Raw genomic sequence first — 20,579 nt, 5'->3', positions numbered from 1 at the left:
GGGCCTAAGAAACACTTCTTCCTTAGGGAGCAGTGATCCTGAGGGAGCCTCTGTAACTAGGTCACTGTGGGCTCTGCTCCACAATAAAACTCATCGGCGTGATCCACGGTGCTGTCTCACCGCCAGAAGCTGGACAGGAGGCTCAGGACAAAGCCAGGCCGGGATCACAGGAGAACCAAAGCCACCTGGAAGTTTTCATTTCTGAAGGAGAGAAGCAGAAGCAGAGGGGTCTGAGCTCTGAGTTGTCACCTCCTTTCCACCAGGGCCATCTGAGTCTCCAGGAGAGAGATGGGTGGGAGCCAGCGCAGTGCAGCACTGTGACTCCAGGCAGAAGGAAGGGAGTGCCTGCCTGGCCTGGTAGGTCCTGGAGCAGAGAGGTTAACCTCCAACCCCGGGAGCCAGACTTGCCTGGGTTCCCCTCTGCTGCCACTTAGAAGGACTGGGACTTGTGCAAGGAACTTACTGGTATGCCCAGTGTCCTCATCTGTTAAAGGGGTTTAATCAGAGTGCCCGAGAGCATTAAAACAGTGCCACTGGCATAGTTAGTGCTGGGGTCAATGATCCTTAGGTTGAATTAGTCACTTTACTGTACTACTCCAGGATTATTTTTTTAAATATATTTTTTATTGATTAAGATATTACATATGTGTCCTTATCCCCACGTTACCCCTAAACCCCCCCCCCCCCATGCTCATGCCCTCACCACCCCCCCCCCCCCGTTGTCTGTGTCCATTGGTTAGGCCTATATGCTTGCATATAAGTCCTTTGGTTGATCTTTCCCCCTTACCACCACCCTCCCCTACCTTCCCTCCAAGGCCCAACAGTCCAATCAACGCCTCTCTGTCTCTGGATCAGTCCTTGTTCATCAGTTTATTCATTATATTCCACAAATGAGTGAGATCATGTGGTATTTATCCTTCTCTGACTGGCTTATTTCACTTAGCATAATGCTCTCCAGTTCCATCCATGCTGTGGCAAATGGTAAGAGTTCCCTTTTCTTCTTCCTCTTCTTAAAGAATACCTTTCAGCATTTCATCTAATGCTGGTTTGGTGGTGATGAACTCCTTTAGCTTTTTCTTATCTGTGAAGCTCTTTATCTGACCTTCAATTCTGAATGATAGCTTTGCTGGATAAAGTAATCTTGGTTGTAGGTTCTTGCTCTTCATCACTTTGAATATTTCTTGCCACTCTCTTCTGGCCTGCGTGGTTTCTGTTGAGAAATCAGCTGACAGTCATATGGGTACTCCCTTGTAGGTAACTGACTTTTTTTCTCTTGCTGCTTTTAAGATTCTCTCTTTGTCTTTTGCTCTTGGCATTTTAATTATGATGTGTGTTGGTGTGGTCCTCTTTGGATTCCTTTTGTTTGGGGTTCTCTGCATTTCCTGGATTTGAAAGTCTATTTCTTTCACCAGGTAGGGGAAGTTTTCTGTCATTATTTCTTCAAATAGGTTTTCAATATCTTGCCCTCTCTCTTCTTCTGGCACCCCTATCATTCTTATGTTGGTACACTTGAAGTTGTCCCAGAGGCTCCTTACACTATCTTCATATTTTTGGATTCTTTTTTCTTTTTGCTTCTTCGGTTGGGTATTTTTTGTTTCTTCGTATTTCAAGTCTTTGTCTTGATTCTTGGGATCCTCTTGTCTACTGTTGGATCTCTGTATATTATTCTTTATTTCAGTCAGTGTATGCTTAATTTCTAGTTGGTCTTTTTTCATATCCTCCAGGGTCTCACTAAATTTATCAGCAGTTTCTAGAAAATTCCTGAAAAACCTTATAAACGTGGTTTTGAACTCTATATCCAGTCGTTTGCTTTCCTCCATTTCTGTCTTTTGTGACCTGTTTCTTTGTCTCCGCATTTTTTATGCTTCCCTGTGTTGGTAGAGTGGTTTTGTGTGCTAGGTGTCCTGTAGGGCCCAGTGGCTCAGCCTCCCCAGTTACCTGAGGTGGACACTCTTGGTGCACCCCCTTGTGGGCTTTGTGCATAGTCTTGTTGTAGTTATGCCTTGATTGTTGTAGGTATCACTGGGAGGAATTGACCTCCAGGCCAATTGGCAGTGAGAATCAGCTGTGTCTGCAGTGGGAGAACTTCTGTGCTGGAGACACCCTTCTGGGGCAAGACTTGCTTCAGTGGGGCTTTCGTGCTCACTGAGTCTGTCCCCTGAGTGTGTCCCTTATGGATCTGAGGAGTTGTAATCTTGATGGTCCCACTCTGACCACTGGGTACACTGGCTCTTGGATCTAAGGAGGTGCTAATTTAGTCTCTGCCTGAGGTTACCCAGCAGGAGCTATGAAGAGATCTGCAGGTTCCCCTTCCTTTTTTGGAGTTTGGAGGTGCCCAGATGAGGCCCAGCTGTGAAGCAATGCAAGCTGCTGTGGGGCCTTGGGCCTTCTCTTGGAAGTTCTGGGTCTGTCTGGCCCAGCTGCAATTTGTTAGGTAATTTTCAGGTTGCAAAGGGCCAGGGCATTCATATGCAAAAGCCTCTGCCACAGCCTGGGTGGGGCGGGGTCTCAAGGAATCAACAGGGTGAAGCAAGCAGCTATGGCTGATCCTCAGCCCTGCCCTAAGGGGCCGTGCGTCTCAGTGTCCCGGTAATAGCTGCAAGCACCTCTGAGGGAAAGCTGACCTCAAGTTCCGAGTTCTGCCTCCTGCCAGACAGTCCAGTTTCTCCCTGTATGAGTCCTGGGTCCCCAGAGACTTCCCGGAATTGGAGTTCAGAGCAGTCAGGAGCTTGTGACTCCCTCCCAATTAAAAAAGACAGCCATGTCCTCAGGTGCCAGCCCCTTTCCTTGCGTGCGCGCTCGAGCCTCTGTACCTCTGCACTTTACTTCCGCAGCTCCTCTGAGTCTCAGTGTGCTTTTCTCTTTCCTTTTAGTTGTAGAATTTCCACTCAGCCAGCCTTCCTGTAGTTCTGGATGATGTTCGTTTTGTCTTTTTGTTGTATTTTTGAAGTTGTTGTAGGAGGCAGCAATTTCAGTGTTTAACTATGCTGCCATCTTGGTTTCTCCTCCCCAGGATTATTTTCACACATTATTCCACAGCCATCCCAGCTAAAGACCAGGCTACAAGGCCTCATCTTCCTGTTCTGATGAGCACTGACCAAAGGTGGACGGTCTAGGCAGGGCCAACTGGCTTCAGCCTCTCAAGAGCACCCAAGAGAAGGTCTTTACAGAACGTGAGCAGGGGCTTTAGAGGGAAGGAAGAACCAGAGAGGGCAGGCTTTGTGGACTTTCTCCTCAGTTGGATTCGCCCTTACCTGGGAGGCAAATCTCACCCACAGTTACTGGAATGGTTCAAGCCACTTTGGGACCCTAAAGACAGAGATGCAGGTACAAGAAAATGCCATCTTCTTTCAAGTTCAAAACCTGTGTTCGAATGCTGTTCTCAAGAATGGGGTTCTTCCCCTCTCTTTCTCTAAGCAGTTCTTTTCCTTTTCCCTCCCAGGCTCTCCCAGAGGAGAATGGCCGCAGATAACGCCTCCTCGGTGACAGAGTTTATCCTCTCGGGCTTGACAGACCAGCCAGGACTCCAGCTGCCCCTCTTCTTCCTGTTTCTAGGTTTTTACATGGTCACTGTGGTGGGGAACCTGGGCATGATCACGTTGATTGGGCTGAACTCTCACCTTCACATTCCCATGTATTTTTTCCTCTTCAACTTGTCCTTCATAGATTTGAGTTTCTCGACTACCATCATCCCCAAAATGCTGACCAGTTTTGTCTCCAAGAAGAACATCATCTCCTATGCAGGATGTGTGACTCAGTTATTTTTCTTCTGTTTCTTTGTGTTTTCCGAATCCTTCATCCTGTCAGCCATGGCATATGACCGCTATGTTGCCATCTGCAAGCCATTGTTGTACACTGTCACCATGTCTCCGCAGGTGTGTTTATCTCTTTTGCTGGGTGTCTATGGGATGGGGATTTGGGGGGCTGTCGCTCATACAGGAAATATAATGTTTCTGACCTTTTGTGCTGACAACCTTGTCAATCATTATATGTGTGACATCATTCCTTTCCTGGAGCTGGCCTGCAACAGCTCTTACATCAATTTGCTGGTGGTCTTTGTTGTTGTGGCCGTTGGCATTGGGCTGCCTATTGCTACCATTTTTATCTCTTATGGCTTCATTCTTTCCAGCATTTTCCACATTAGCTCCATTGAAGGCAGGTCCAAAGCCTTTAGTACCTGCAGCTCCCACATAATTGCAGTTTCTCTTTTCTTTGGTTCAGGAGCTTTCATGTATCTCAAACCACCTTCTGTTTTACCCCTGGACCAAGGGAAAGTGTCTTCTCTGTTCTACACCATTGTGGTGCCCATGTTGAACCCCTTAATCTACAGCCTGAGGAATAAGGATGTCAAATTTGCCCTGAAGAAATCCTTGGACAGAATTACTTTCTTTTGGAAAAGGAAACAAAATGGATGAAGAATTTTTAATTAGAGTGTTAGTATTACTATTTTTATCATTTATTTATTTTTTTAATATATTTCATTGATTTTTTACAGAGAGGAAGGGAGAGGGATAGAGAGTCAGAAACATCGATGAGAGAGAAACATCGATCAGCTGCCTCCTCCACACCCCCCAGTGGGGATGTGCCCGCAACCAAGACACATGCCCCTGACCAGAATCAAACCTGGGACCCTTCAGTCCACAGGTCGACGCTCTATCCACTGAGCCAAACCAGTCAGGGCTACTATTTTTATTTTTGATAAGGAATTCAAGCTTCGTGCTTTTCTATTCTATATATAAGGGAAATTTTAACTGTCCCAAATGGATTTATTCTCTCTCATTCTCATCCCCTAAATCTTCCTTCTTTATTTTATGAAATAGTTTCTGCGATTACAGAGTTCCCAATATTGAATGGGCCTTCAGAATCACTTCGTCTAGAATTTTATGTAATACATCACACTTTGGAGAGGCAGAAGTATTTGTAGGTTGTCCGGGAATATAAAGCTTTCTGGTGGCAGAGGTGGAACTGAAAAACAAAAGTGAAAAATTTTGTTGAGTTAGTCTTGGCAAAATGACAAGATCAGTGTCTGATGAATTTTGTAGTGTGGAAGTGGGAAGTATGTTAGGTTTCACAGGCAAGTATGGCGACCACTGGATTGGTGGGTGGAGTAGTAGGGACATAGGTGAGTTAGGACTTCCAGGGAAGAGAAATTGAGTTTTATGGGGTATAAAGATGTTTGGTAGAGGTGTCATATCAATGATGAGACAAAGTTTAGAGTGTCATTTCTAGGGTTATCTTGGTTGTGGTCCAAGACAATTGGGAACTGCAATACCTAATATGGTAGTCACGGTCATGATGGTATTGAGCACTTGAAATGTGGTCATCCAAATTGAGACATCTGTAGGTGTGCAGAGTAGGTGTAATATACACCCTGAATCTTGGAAGAATATGAAAATTAATATAAAACATCTCATTGACACTTTTTACTTGATTACATGTTGAAATGATAACATTTTGGGTACACTAGTATTATGTTAAATAAAATATTTCATTAAAATGAATTTATCTGTTTCTTTTTTAAGGTATCTACTAGAGCAGTGGTTCCTAATGCCACGACCCTTTAATACAGTTCCTCATGTTGTGGTGACCCCCAATTTCATTGTTACAAATTGAACATAATTAAAGCATAGTGATTAATCACAAAAACAATATGTAATTATATATGTGTCTTCCAATGGTCTTAGGTGACCCCTGTGAAAGCGTCACTCAGCCCCCAAAGTGGTCACGACCCACAGGTTGAGAACTGCTGTACTAGAGAGTTCAGAATAATATATGTGGCTTGCACTCTGTTTCAATGGGTGACACAGGTCTGGAGGATGTCACAGAGCCCTAGGTGGCTGTGGGTACAGATTTACTTATCATGACAGCACCAAGCCGTTGCTTCTTAGGAGAGGCAATTGCTATAGAATTTTCAGGGATTGCAGAAGCCTTGATATTGTAATAATTGCATATGGGTAGGAGATGGTGACCTCATGATAAATTCATAAATCTGCCATATTAAGTAATAGAAAATGGAGCTTTGTATTTTAAAAAATCATTATTTTTAGAGAATTATTTAGAGAATAATTTTTGTCTAAACTCAATAATTATTGGTAAAAGTTCCTTTAAGAAGCAATGGCAAATGAAGTGCTGGGAAATATTTTGACTGATAGACTTTTCCTTAGGAATATTCACTTCTGTTGGGAAATAGAGGACATTTGATTAACTGTTTAATTTTGCCCTTTGATTTTGCTTAATGTTGCCCAAAAGGAAAGAATAAGCATATAAAGGGGGAATTGAAATGAGATTGAATAGGCCCCTGAATTTAGGGAACCTAAAGCCTATGTTATTCGTCTATATTGTAGAATCTATGGATAGATTTATTATTTTATATTGCTGTGTAGTATCCATTATATGAATATACAATTATTTAACCTGTTAGTAAAATTAGATACTTTCAAATTTTTTGCCTATTATTAATAAAGCTTTTGTAACTGGACAATAAATGGATTTGTGCTGTCTGTCACTACTTGAGCCTATTAAGCTGAGACAGGGTTGAATCATACATGAGCATTTATTCCAATACTGCCGGCAGCATGGGAGAGCAGCAGGTCATCCACAAAAATCTGCTCTGCACCCACCATAAGCCAGCTGCTTATATTGGGTAGAAGGACAAAGATTACATGGGAATGTAGCCAAAGGGTATGCCAATGGGCAGTTAACAGGTAAGCAGAAGCCTGGGGATCTTCAAAGGGCTTAGTGACATGCAAAGGCTGGGATCTTCAAAGGGCTGGCATCCTGGTTTCTGCAGCAAGGTTGTTCATCTTTCCATAGTAACAGGCAATGGGGAGGATGGGCTGCATTTCCAGGTGAGCTCCCAGGATTCCGTAACTGCCAACCAGGTTAGAATGTGCCTTCTTTAATCAGAACAAAACAATGATGGTGAATCGAGCATGATTAATATTTCTTACAATTCTAGCTGGTTCCCAATATTCTATTTCTGCCTCCATCGCTTTTAGAAACATTTTTGAACATGTATTTTGATTGAACTAAGCAGACAATTCTTTTGGATAATACTTAGATGTGAATCTGCTGGATCGCAGAGTAGGCTTATGCTTGCTTCGCTTTGATAAATACTGCCAAACAGCCCTGGCCAGTGCGGCTCAGTGGGTTGGAGCGTCGTCCTGTACACTAAAAGGTGGCAGGTTTGATTCCAGTCAGGGCACATGTCTGGGTAGTGGGCTCGATCCCCAGTAGGGGGCATAGAGGAGGCAGCAGATTGATGTTATGCTCTCACATCACTGTTTCTCTCTCTCTCCTTCTCCCTTCCTCTCTTTCTAAAAATCAATAAAAAATACTTTAAAATTTTTCAAACATTTTAAAAAAAGAATAATGTTAAAAGATCTAAGAGACAAAGATGTAGTCTCTCATTATCCATGCCAAATAGGCAGTTTTGCTTTGCATATGGTAACAAACTTAATGAGTGACAGGCTGAGAAGTTTCAGCGCAGTCATCAACATCTATGATTTCAGGCTGGATGGGGAGGTCACCCAAGAATAAGAAGATTGTGTTCATTGTAGTCATTAATTTTGTGTTTTGCCTGTATTAAAAACCAGGAGAAGAACATTTTAGGGATCCGTGTATTTCACATGGTTGAGTCTTAGGTGTCTCTGAGATATTCCAGTGGGGACGTCTGACAGTCTGTTGACAGTACAGGACATAGGTCTGAGCTGGACATAGACATTTGGCAGATATCAATTGTACCGACCACTGCCAATGCCATGGAATATATTTACTAAAGATAAACAATGCTTTATAACCGTGGGTCCCTGACCTGTTTTGGCCAATGTTGTATGGCAAGCATGTCAAACTCACAGCCCACGGGCCACATGCAGCCCACAACAAATGTTTCTGTGGCCCAGCCAATATAACGGTATATAAGAAACGTTTTAATAAAAACTTCGTAACTTCATTTTTACAACATCCTGTTATACATAATTATTAATAACAAACTACAACATTCGCTAATGACTGATTACTATAATGGTGTTGCATTCACTTTCCTTACGCGCTATACGCGCAGGCGCACCATTTCTCCCCACTAATACTAGCAGCAAATATTTTAGTAGCTGATAGCCACGTCATTAGTCTTGGACTGACTTGTTTGGTGTGGGCAACAGGAAACATTTCGCTTTCAGAGAACGAGAAAAATAGGTTTATCTGCATTATGCTTATTAATTTGTGCAGTTATTCGGTGTCTGGTAAGTTAATGTTCAAGAAAAAATATTAACTTTATTAAAATGTTCTATTAGTTTATGTTAACGATTACTCATTTTTTAAAAAATATATTTTATTGATTTTTTACAGAGAGGAAGGGGAGAGAGATAGAGAGTTAGAAACATCGATGAGAGAGAAACATCGATCGGCTGCCTCCTGCACGCCCCCACTGGGGATGTGCCCGCAACCCAGGTACCTGCCCTTGACCGGAATCAAACCTGGGACTGTTCAGTCCGCAGGCCGACGCTCTATCCACTGAGCCAAACTGGTCAGGGCATTAACGATTACTCATTTATTTCAGCCCTTTGTATTCAGCATGTCTGTACTGAAATAAACGTACATTTCTATGAAAATTGAAGCTTTTTTTTTTTTTTTTGCGGCCCACATACACTTAAACGTTGTTTATTTGGCCCGTGTTAGCCTTTGAGTTTGACGTGCTTATTGTATGGCAATAATAATTGAATTATAATAATTTGATAATAATGGAACCGGGTTTCAGTGGAGCCTGGGGGTTGCACCAGTTCATGCTGGCCACATGGATGGACGATGCCTGAGATACCAGCCCACTCGAAGCAGAGCAGACTTGGGGTTTTTTTCATTCCAAGAAACAGACCTGGAGACAAAGTACATCTGGTACAACCCAGTGGTGGGAGGGCAAGGAAGCCAGCGCCCGAGAAGGACCCCCCTCCCTGTGCACACTCCCTCCTGCTGCTTTATCCTTTACTTGTGATAAACCTATCCTGTGACCATACAGGGTTTGAGTTGTGAGTCTTTTCAGCAATGGAATACTTTAAGGCAATGAATGCATCATTAACACATCAGCAGGCGATGGGTAAACCATAGGAAGGAATGGAATTACTCTGGGAATTTACATGGGATGAGGGGGAGGAGAAAGGTGAGGTTGGAAATTTGAGGCACTAACGCTTAAGGATGGGCAAGGAAGAGGGCGGCAGGGGTAGTGTACCGAACATCCACAGGTAGATGGGGCGGGGGGTTGGATATTCCTGTTTGCAGAGAGGAAATCCCAGGCTGAAAACGTGTTTCCTTTCCCAAGGCCACACAGCTGGATGCTGAGACTCCTAATCCTGGTTACTTCGACTGCAGCATTCCTTCGGGACAAAAAGTTCCCTAGAGAAAGCTTTGAAAAGTACCAACAACAACAACAACAAAAACCCACCATGTTCTACAGGTTTTGTGGCTTTCCTGGCCAACAGAGATGTTAAAAAATAGCAGAGCCTTCACCGTCCTGCAATTTGGATTTCTGAGGCATCTTCATCCAACAAGGAAAGTCTTGTGTTTTTGTTTTGTTTTTTTTTACAAGATTAGTGACTCTGCAGTTTTAGGATAAATTTTTTAAGTCAATTAAGACGTCCCCACTTTTGCCTAGAATAACCTGCCCTCCATCAAATTGCCTTCAAGTGAGGCCTCCTCCTGGCATTCTCTCCCTCCGGCGCAATCTTGGAACATGGTATGCCCTTAACACGCCTTGAAATCCTGTATTTTGTATTGCTAGTGTTAATGCAACGTGCTTTTTATAGCAAATACATTCCTCCGATAAATGTCACTTAGAAATGGATTCCTGTTTTCAAAGCCCCAAACTGGGGGCTGTGATGAAGCCGAGCTCTGGGCAGCTCCCGACGTGGGAAGGTTTCCAGCTCTTTCTGGCACCGAGTGACTCTCCTTTGCCAGACCTCCAAATACCTTCACCCTGCAGGTCACAGCCCAACGGTACGGCATCTAGCAGGACTGTCGGTGTTCTGTCAACATCAGCATGTTGCAGACGTCCAAGATCTTTGTCATAAAACCATGTATGAGTAACTACATTATTTGTTTATCTTTTGGAAATGGGTTTGCCCTGTAGCTATTTATCGGAAACCTCTGATGAAGTCCTTAGGATTGGGGGGAAAAGCAAATGTATCCCTGAATTTATCTAGTTTCCAATGTGGGCTTTTACTGAACCCTATTTATATTTCTTTCTATTGAGCTTAGTAACTGTAATAAAGAGTGTGCACATTTGTCATTGTGTTCAATGTTAGGTATGTCATATTAGGTGTGTAAGTTAAACAGTATTTCAACATTGCATCTTGCCTCATACTCACTTTTAATATAGTCGGGGCTGGAGAACTTCAAATCCCAAAACAGTAGATGAAAAGTAAAGGGCAGAATCTGACCAAGTGGATAAAAAGAGACATGGAAGCCCAGCCGGTGTGGCCCAGTGGTTGAGCGTCGACCTATGAACCAGGAAGTCACGGTTCAATTCCAGGTAGAGCACATGCCCGGGTTGTGGGCTCGATCCCCAGTAGGGGGTGTACAGGAGGCAGCTGATCCATGATTTTCTCTCATCATTGATGTTTCTATCTCTCTCCCTCTCCCTTCCTCTCTGAAATCAATAAAAATATATTTGAAAAAAAAATACATAATACGTATAATTTACATAAACCTACCAGCAAAGTGCGTGGTACATAGGTTTCACTACATGTTAATTACCCCCCAATGTAGACCTCCACGATTCCTTCTAATTCTACGATTCTATGTTAAATACATATATCATTTATGTCTAGATTTGTATGTTAAGGAATTGAAAATGTTTAATGAAAGTAAATGGAGATTAAGTATAATGCAGAACCACGTAACTCCTAATGCCTGCTTTCTCCGGAGCTCACTGAGGCCATTGCAAATGAAGACATTCCAGCTGCCATCTTTTCTCTTTGGTGATGTCTGTGCCTCTCCTCATGAAGCTGTGACTTGTGTCTGGCCAACTGGTGTGAGTGATGCTCAATGCCCTTGAGGCCAACCTTGGGCCACTAGAAGTCTGAGGGTTAATGCGTGTGCAGGGGAGACAATGTGTTGCATTTACATGTATTACGCGTGAAGTGACATAAATAGACCATAATTTTTAAAAAGATGGAAAAAATAGAAATAGGTGATAAAGAAGCACTATATAGAGATTCAAGTTTTCGAAAGAGGGCAGCTCTGTAACTAAAGGAGCGCAGTTAAGAATAGCGCTTCCCACACTGCTTCCTGCTTGGGCTTCGTCTGCTCTTTAGGGAACATGACTTTAGTGAAAAACCTCAGCTGAGAAGATTTTGAAATGTAGTTCCCATGGCAACAGGCTCTGAAGTGACATAAATCCAGAGGAACTTTGCTGGGTGGTTCTATCATCCAAACAAGGCTCCTCCAAAGCTCAGGCAGAAAAGTCAACTTGTAATGAAGCTTGAGTCTTCTCTGCTTTCTGCGCCTCAGGGAGCCCTTTTCCTATGGGGCTTGTTGCAGGTTTGTAATAAGGATTTCTTTTCTTCCATTGTGATTTGATGACAGGGGTTGGGATGTATTGTTATCACCATGGCCGCGGCAGATTTCTCAGTGTAAGATTTCTGCTTTAGGCCTGTTGTTGCTGAGCAGTGACCAAGCTAGATCCCCGTGTGGAGGACTGGCAAGCAAATGTCACCCAACACTTACACATACAGCACGTACACAGGACAGATACAGGGGTTGTCATTATCTTGCCAAGTAGCACAGGCAACTGCCAACGTGGCTCTGATTATAAACCCCGTTCATGATGACTCCAGCTCTCCCATCCTGACCAAAATATACCTCTCATCAATTGAGTGCTGTGTGAAATTCCATCATGAGAGATCCGTTTGTGGGTTAGAGATGTTGTCTTCATTATTACTTTTTTAATGAATGGACGAGGGTCTGGAATGTGGATGATCTTTATGAGACGGTGCTGATGAATGTGTGAGATCTTTCCTGAGAGCGGGTTTTAATGGAGAATCAAAGGCAGAGCAGGTATTAGGACTCCGAGTATTTGGGGAGGAGGAATGTTGACTGAGATTAGAAATGGGTACAGAAAGAGAAGGTTGGAGATGGTCAAGGAAACCTCTCCTGACTTTGTAATTTGGCCTTTGTGGTATGGAAGAGTGTGGCTATTTGAAAAATAGGGCATCGGTGGTGAGACAGGAAGTAGGGACACGGTAAATAGTCGAGGGCCTTGAACCTGTCTGTGGATTAAGCGTGTTGGAGAGACGGACCTGGGATAAAGTTTTGAAGAAAAGATATTCCTTCAGAGCTCCGCTAACTTCTGTCAGCTCTCCCCTCCCACCTTACAGTGGCCTCCCTCTGGCCCCTTTCAGCATGATCTAGCTCTTAGCAATCCTTTCCTCTAAGCCCCCAAAATGTGATGTAGCTGTACTGAGCTCAAGTAAGACTGAAAGACTGGGATACAGAGGGATAAGTTTGGCCATGAGAGAGGGGGAGTTAGAAACAGATCAAAGCCAGCAAGACAGTGAAACAAACGTTGCTGGGTCCAGTGGGATGAAGGACATCAAGCTACAAGGCCGTCACCCTGAGGCTCACTCTGAGCGTCCTGGAGCCTGAAAGGGAGCTGGGAGGTTAGAGGACGGGGCCCATCGAGGAGAATTCCAACAGTTAAGCAGTTGGGTGGGGGGGCGCGGAAACAGTTCTTAACTAATGGGGAATGTTCTTCACGGTCAAGTTCAAATTCCAAGAGATGAGAGAGAAGATTTGCTTCTCCCTAGACTGGTATTGGGCAAGTCCTGTGATACACTGAAATGTAAGTGGTGTGTACAGCGCATTCCTTGAACTTACATAGCATTTTATTTTTACCCTTTCTAGATCTTACACTTTTTTTTGCATATTTAGTTATATGTGTTCTCTCATCTTTTCCAAGAGAATGTCAGAGCCTTGAAGGCAAGATTTTATACATTCCACTAGAGGCCCGATGCACGAAATTTGTGCAAGGGGCTCAGCCCTCGCAGCCGCAGTGGCTTGTCTCGGCCCTCGCAGCCTTGGCTTCATCCAGAAGGTCGTCCCGGAGGTCGTTTGGCTGTCCAGTCTAATTAGCATATTATGCTTTTATTATTATAGACTATTTCTCACAGGGAGACATTAAACACTGTTGTTAAGAATGCCTGATTTGGAGTTACATCTGTTAAATTACAACTCTAAAATGGGAGTGATAAAACCCAGGTAATAAGATTGAGGGGAATTAAAATGAAGTATTATATTTAAACTAGAGGCCCGATGCATGAAAATCATGCAAGAGTAGGCCTTCCTTCCCCTGGCTGCCGGCACCGGCTTCCCTCTGGCACCCAGGACCCGGGCTTCCCTCGAAGCCAGGAAGGATGGAAGGACATTGGGTCTAATTAGCATATTACGCTTTTATTATTATAGATGGTATTGATCCTGGCACGCTGAGGTCAGTAAGTGTTAGGACAGGAAGCGTGTTGGGGACACAGAAGAAGTGTGCAATAAGTGATAGCTGATTATTTTTGCACAATGCTTTGGCGTGTTGGGGACACAGAAGAAGTGTGCAATAAGTGATAGCTGATTATTTTTGCACAATGCTTTGGCGTGTTGGGGACACAGAAGAAGTGTGCAATAAGTGATAGCTGATTATTTTTGCACAATGCTTTGGCGTGTTGGGGACACAGAAGAAGTGTGCAATAAGTGATAGCTGATTATTTTTGCACAATGCTTTGGCGTGTTGGGGACACAGAAGAAGTGTGCAATAAGTGATAGCTGATTATTTTTGCACAATGCTTTGGCGTGTTGGGGACACAGAAGAAGTGTGCAATAAGTGATAGCTGATTATTTTTGCACAATGCTTTGCATTTTACTGAGCAGATGTTCATTGAACAAATAATGTTTTTAAACCCCCACTCAGATATTATCAAGGGGATAAGCAAAAGTTCCTCCTTTTTAAAGTTAGTTTCTAGGGGCTGTGATCCCAGGGGAACCTCTGGCTTCCTACTTCTAATCAGGTCCCCAGATCTCTAAACCCAGAAGAAAACTGCTCCGTTTCCTGTCACCAGCTGGCACTGATCACAGGTGAGAATGCTGGCTCCCTCCCCCAAACCCCAAGATAGAAAAGGCCTCAGGGCAAAGCCTCAAACAGCTACCACGGTTCTTTAGCTCCGTTAGCTCGGAAGGAATTCTAAGTCAGTCCAAGCAGGACAGAAGCTACAGGACTGTTGTTAGTACCTTCATCCGGGTTAGCTTTGTGACCAGTTAGTTATCTGTCTGAACGGCTAAGGAGAAGGTGCACCCCTGAAACTTCAGGCTGAAGGCGGGTGAGTGACCGAATCTGGGACGAACTCTTCCTGAGCCGCCCACCTCAGGTGGTAACGGCCTGAAGGAAGATCGCCTCGCCTTTTCACTGACTAACTTGACCGTGAGGTGCACGCTCCAGACAGTGGGCCTGGCTCTAACCTCCGAGAGGACTTTCCCCAGAGGTGGAGCACAGCTTTGATAAACTCGGGCAGAAACCAGAGTAGGAAGGACACAATCAACGGGCCGGAGGAAAGCTCTGGAAGCTCCTCGGTGCATCCTGGGGACCCTCACTGCGGAAGCAGGCCCCCCTCCGGAGGCAGAGTCCAGGGTGTTGGGAGAACAGACCCCAGGCATCCAGAAAGCCTTTCTGCTGAGGTCCAGTGTCCGCCTGAGGGGATCTAATTCTCAGGAACGGGGAGGTGACCGGGAGGGCAGCAGCGTCTCTCTCTCTCCCTTTGTTCCACAGAACGCCCTAAGCGAGGATGGTGGCTGAGAATTCCTCTGTGACGGAGTTCATCCTCGCAGGCCTAACCCACCACCCGGGGCTCCAGCTGCCTCTCTTCTTCTTGTTCCTGGGCTCCTACGTGGTGACGGCGGTGGGGAACCTGGGCTTGCTCACACTGATCGGGCTGAACTCTCACCTGCACACCCCGATGTACTTCTTCCTCTATAATCTGTCCCTCATCGATTTCTGCTATTCCACCGTCATCACTCCCAAAATGCTGGTGAGCTTCGTCTCGGAGAAGAACGTCATCTCCTACGCAGGGTGCCTGACTCAGCTCTTCTTCTTTCTTTTCTTTGTCGTCTCCGAGTCCTTCATCCTGTCAGCCATGGCATACGACCGCTACGTCGCCATCTGTAACCCGCTGGTGTACACGGCCACCGTGTCTCCCCGCGTCTGCTTGCTTCTTTCGTCCGGGGTCTATGTGATGGGGTTTGCTGGGGCCATGGCCCACACCGTGTGCATGGCCAGACTGACCTTCTGTGCCAACAATCTGGTTGACCACTACATGTGTGACATCCTCCCCCTTCTGGAGCTCTCTTGCACCAGCACCCACGTGAACGTGCTGGTAGTTTTCGTGGTGGTGGGCATCGACATAGGTGTGCCCAGCCTGACCATCTTCATTTCTTATGCCCTCATCCTCTCCAGCATTCTCCATATTCATTCCACCCAGGGCAGGTCCAAAGCCTTCAGCACCTGCAGCTCCCACATGATTGCAGTTTCTCTTTTCTTTGGGTCCGGGGCATTCATGTACCTCAAGCCATCTTCTCTTTTACCTCTGAGCCAGGGGAAGGTGTCTTCCTTGTTCTACACCATTGTGGTGCCGATGCTCAACCCCTTAATCTACAGCCTGAGGAATAAGGATGTCAAAGCTGCTCTGAAAAAAACCTTAATCAAAAAAAAAGATTCATTCTCCTGAGAAAGGAGCAATAGGGACTTTAGGAAAGGCACTGTTTTCCTTCCACAGATGATTCAGGTTTCGTTGGTTGCATGGAAGAAGTTTCAACTCTTTCTCAAACAAGTTTAGCCTTCCCATTTTATTTTATTTTAATATATATTTTATTGATTTCAGAGAGGAAGGGAGAGGGAGAGATAGAAACATCAATGATGAGAGAGAATCGTTGATCAGATGCCTCCTGCACCCCCCACACTGGGGATCGAGCCCACAACCAGGGCATGTGCCCTGACCGGGAATCAAGCCGTGACCTCCTGGTTCATAGGTCAATACTCAACCACTAATCCACACCAGCCAGGCTGTCCTTCCCATTTTAAATGTCCTTTAATTTTTAAATATTCTTAAGACTATAGGATACATTTCGTAGACCTTAAGAGTCTTTTAGCCCTAACCGGTTTGGCTCAGTGGATAGAGCGTCGGCCTGCGGACTCAAGGCTCCCAGGTTCGATTCCGGTCAAGGGCACCTTGGTTGCGGGCACATCCCCAGTGGGGGGTGTGCAGGAGGCAGCTGGTCGATGTTTCTAACTCTCTTTCCCTCTCCCTTCCTCTCTGTAAAAAATCAATAAAATATATATTTTTTAAAAAGAATCTTTTAATTCAGTTCTCTCATGTTTCTGAGAATAGATATAGGCCTGGGCACCTTCCCTGAGGTCACTCAGTTACTCAGCAGCAGAACTGGGAGGAGAATCCAGGCTCTTGCTTTCTAACATCGCTTGTTATGGCTCCTTTTCTTTCTCCCGTAGCCCTGGACGCTTTCATTTCAAATGTGAGCTCCTCTACGACGCTAAAATCTAGTCCCGTCTACGGAAATTAGTCAAGGGCTAATTTTAAATATCACATTTTTGCAAGAAAGTAGGAGGTTTAGGATTTGGTTGATTTGGTCTTGGCTAAATGACCAGACAAGTTCTGGAAGAATTCTGCAGAGTGTGCGGGGGAAGTGTGCTAGGACCCACGAAGTGTTAAGCGTGGCACCGCCTGAGACTGTCGTGTGCAGCATCGGGCACTTGGACTTAAGGGTTGGGCAGTGCTGGGAGGAAGACCTTATACATGTCAAGGTGATGAAGGACAGGATTTGGGAATGACTTCCACACAATCGTTTCTTTGCTCCATTTCAAACTGTGCTTGTAAAGTTGGGGGGAAGAAGTCTGCGGCTCCCAGCTCAGATAAGGATCTGGAGGTGATTTCAGAAGCACAGAGAGCCTTGTATCACCAGCCAGTACTCAGATTAGCGCCACCCAGCAGGCGGTCAGCAGTAGAAATGACTGTTACCACTGACTGTTACTGTACAGTGTGAGGTGGGGGGTAAAACAGGGGGTGGGAGGATATTCTCTGTGGACTTCCCCAGGTCTGCTTTCCAGGACCTTATCCAAGTCCTGGCAGCCATTCCCTAATGGATCTTGCATCAACGCCTTTATCTTTATCTCTTGCCCTCTGGTTTCCGGTTGGGATAGGCCAATGGCAGCGTCCAGCGGGGGGAATCAGCGGGTAGGCGCGTGCTGCTGTGAGTTCACTTCCCTGACTTCCTCCCAGCGGGGCTACACTGTCAGTCACCCAGCACCCATGTCCTTCCTGGTCACAGCGCCTGCTCCGTCCTCGGTGTCTTCATGCCGGTGGGTGGAGGGGTGTCTGCCTTGGGAGCCTCAGGAGCCCTGTGTCTTTTCTCTCAACCAACCTTGGGCTCCCCCCACCCCCCCACCCCACCCACACACACAGTTCCTTCCTCATATGTTTCCATTACTCTGCTTCCGGGAGTCCTCTGTTGCCTGCTGGGGCCCTGACTGGTACTTTTTCCAGGAGAGGATGGAAGAGCTGCACAGCTCAGGTGTGGAAATCCACCTCCCAGTGGCACTTAAAGGCAGGCAGCGGTGCCTCTTGGTTTAAAAGAAAAATGTAAGTGAAAATTTTTGTGAAGCAACGATATGTGAGATGCTGTGAACACACTTTTGACTTACCAGGTTCTCTTTGGGAAGCTGCTCTTGTGTCTGGAAAAATGACGTTTGGGTGGATAGAGAGTTTTGCCTTTGGGATGGCACCGGTCAGCAAACAAGAATTCAAAAGAATGAGAGTGAAGCGAGAGAACGGGGCTTTAGGCGGCACAGAATCGGTGGGCAGCGCTGGATGCGGGCGACCGTGGCGGGGAAAGGAGACCAGACTGACGCAGAAAGAGCAGGGACGCGGGAACTGGAGGGTAGAATCAGATTTGAACTCTCAGCTTTTACTCTGCAGCCGTGTGACCGTAACCAAGTTACTCGATGTCTCTGAACATCAATGCCTTTACCTTTAACTTTTATTTATTTATTTTTTTTTTAGAATTACTAAGACAATGAAATGATAAGTGCTCAGTTACTTTTCTTTCCATCCCTGCTAGGCCCTCTGCCTCCTGCTATCAACATTTCCACAAATTTATTGTTTGAACTTGAGACAATTATTTGCTCTTTCTGTGCTCATGCCCGATTCTATGAAAATGATTATGCTCCATCAGATTATTTCTGCATTCCATCCCATATATGTTGTATATTGACCGAGTAGTACATGTTCATTTAAAATTATTACCAAAGAGAGAAAAAGCTCCTTTTACTCCAGTTTTCTGGCCCTCCTGTCTCTTCCCCAGGGCCCATCCCAATTGCCTGTTGGTTGTATATTTTTAGATGGTTGGGGGCATGTAGGAGGCAGCCAATTGATGTTCTGATCTCACATCAATGTTTCTCTCCCCCTCTCCCTACCTCTCTCTCTCAAAATCTTTTAAAAAAATTACTGTGCCATTGGTTCCTTAGATGTTAAACATCATAATTATTATTGGTATCGCCTACATTGCACTTAAAAAGCTAGCCAGATGATTCAGTAAATGCATTTCTGTTTACCCAGCATAGAAACTTATTATTCATTCTACTAACTAGCGTAATTTGGCTTATTAAAGCAAAGAGGAGTCATCAAAGAATTGGATGTTTTAAAAAAAGTTGTGCAGGAGTATGAAAAATTGTCTCTGAAATGTAACACGTGTGTTTATTTTATCCTCCAAACCCCATCGGAACAACATTTCCTTGGAAGGGGAAAGATGGTTCAAAATAAAGCAAAACTTTGAGGGAGAGTTTGTGACACCCCTTTCCAAAGGTAATTTTGACAGGTATGTCTGCCTTCATCTCAGGGAACTGAGAAAGGTGCCCCACAACCTGGGGTGCTTCCCCCGTCCCCACTCCCTGCACACAGCCTCCTTAATCTCCGGTCCCCTTATACCATCCAGGCTTGTTCACTGCAATGGCAAGCGTCAGTCCTGGTTAACTTGGGACAAAAAAAAAAGAGTGTTAATTGGCAAGAAATGGGACTCTTAGTTCATAGACTCTTAGAACAAGCTGAGGAACCAGCTCTTGGAGCCAGGAAGGATTGAGAGGAGGCCAGGGGTGGAATTGCAGCCAAGCTACACCACAGAGCCATCTGGTCAGTCTGTGCTGCCCCCTCCTGCTGGCACCACCAGTCCCAACATGTGTCATCAGTTGGTAGAGTCTTTGGCTTTGCCAACATGAATGTTCCTGTTTCTTTGTGTCACTTGCCCCACACTTCGGTCCTGCCTGGGAACGTGACTGGTGGAGTTCAGGTCTTATCAGTGATGGCGAACCTATGACACGCGTGTCAGAGGTGACACACGAACTCATTTTTTTGGTTGATTTTTCTTTGTTAAATGGCATTTAAATATATAAAATAAATATCAAAAATATAAGTTTTTGTTTTACTATGGTTGCAAAGATCAAAAAATTACTAGATGTGACACGGCACCAGAGTTAAGTTAGGGTTTTTCAAAATGCTGACACGCCGAGCTCAAAAGGTTCACCATCACTGTCTTACGTTCTCTGGAGAGATTTCACGGAAGGAGGCCTGGTCCTGGCTCCAACCAAGGCTCACACAAGAGTACGTTCTCAGGGCGTTTATTCCTTCCTAAACACCGAAGGAGGTTCAGTGCGGGACAGTCACAGACAAGCAACTCTTTTTTACCTCTTCTTACATTTTAGTTTTAAACCTGAATTTCACTTCCTCAGGGAGGCTTTCCCTGAGTTTCCAGACTCAGGAGGGCATCCCTGTTAAATGGTTTCAAAGCCCCCCCCCCCCAAGAACTTCTTGCTCGCACATTTATTGGATTTCTAATGAGTCATGTGTAAGTATCTGTTTATTGTAGGTTTCTCCATCTGGATTATATATCTGAAAGGGGAAGAGCTATAGTGGTTTTGATTGTTGCTTTATTCTTAAAGCAAAGCACAGGGTCCAGAAGGTGGTAAACGCTCTTTCCATATCTGTTGGACCGTCTCCATTTCTATATTTCTTAAATTATATTTCTTTGTTACACACTCTTTCCTCCTCACCCCCTTCAGCTGATGCTGACTTCTGGGTAATTTCTGTTGATCTACCCTCCAGTTTACTTATTTTCTCTTCACCCGTGTCTAATGGGCTGTTTAACATATTCATAGAGTTTTAAATTTCAACTATCGTGTTTTCAATTCTAAAAGTTATATTTGACTTTTTAAAAGTCTGCCTTGTTAATTTTATTGTTATCTTCATTTGTAACTTTCAATTTGCTCTTTTTTTTCTTTGAACAGATTAAGTACATTTAAATTGTATTCGGTCCCTGATAAGCCTAGCAAATTCGCAGGTCTGTTTCTGTAGCTTGTGGTTCATCTTTCTTGGTAATTCTCATTCCTAGTGGCCCAATTTGTGTTTGTTACGTGATTTCCATTAAGGGCTCATGATCTTTGAATACTTATGGATTTATACATATGTATAAATATCTGATGTGTACATATCTGG

The 20,579-nt window shown here is 44.7% G+C and overlaps 2 protein-coding genes across 2 annotated transcripts; both read left to right on the top strand.

Annotated features, from left to right (window-relative positions):
* Positions 1–3,449: 3,449 nt before the first annotated feature.
* Positions 3,450–5,481, top strand: LOC132221646 (olfactory receptor 8B12-like). The gene has a single exon (XM_059675878.1). The coding sequence runs from the start codon at positions 3,459–3,461 to the stop codon at positions 4,413–4,415; it is 957 nt and encodes a 318-aa protein (XP_059531861.1). The 5' UTR covers positions 3,450–3,458; the 3' UTR covers positions 4,416–5,481.
* A 9,318-nt stretch (positions 5,482–14,799) lies between these two features.
* Positions 14,800–15,749, top strand: LOC132221805 (olfactory receptor 8B8). The gene has a single exon (XM_059676232.1). The coding sequence runs from the start codon at positions 14,811–14,813 to the stop codon at positions 15,747–15,749; it is 939 nt and encodes a 312-aa protein (XP_059532215.1). The 5' UTR covers positions 14,800–14,810.
* Positions 15,750–20,579: the final 4,830 nt, after the last annotated feature.

The sequence above is a fragment of the Myotis daubentonii genome, chromosome 19 (genome assembly GCF_963259705.1).
Source record: "Myotis daubentonii chromosome 19, mMyoDau2.1, whole genome shotgun sequence".
Taxonomy (NCBI): Eukaryota; Metazoa; Chordata; class Mammalia; order Chiroptera; family Vespertilionidae; genus Myotis; species Myotis daubentonii.
Note: the sequence above shows the minus strand (reverse complement) of the source record. Positions and strands in the feature narration are given on the sequence as shown.

Coding starts and splice junctions, on each gene's coding strand:
- LOC132221805 (XM_059676232.1), top strand. CDS start 14,811: ATGGTGGCTGAGAATTCCTCTGTGACGGAGTTCATCCTCGCAGGCCTA.
- LOC132221646 (XM_059675878.1), top strand. CDS start 3,459: ATGGCCGCAGATAACGCCTCCTCGGTGACAGAGTTTATCCTCTCGGGC.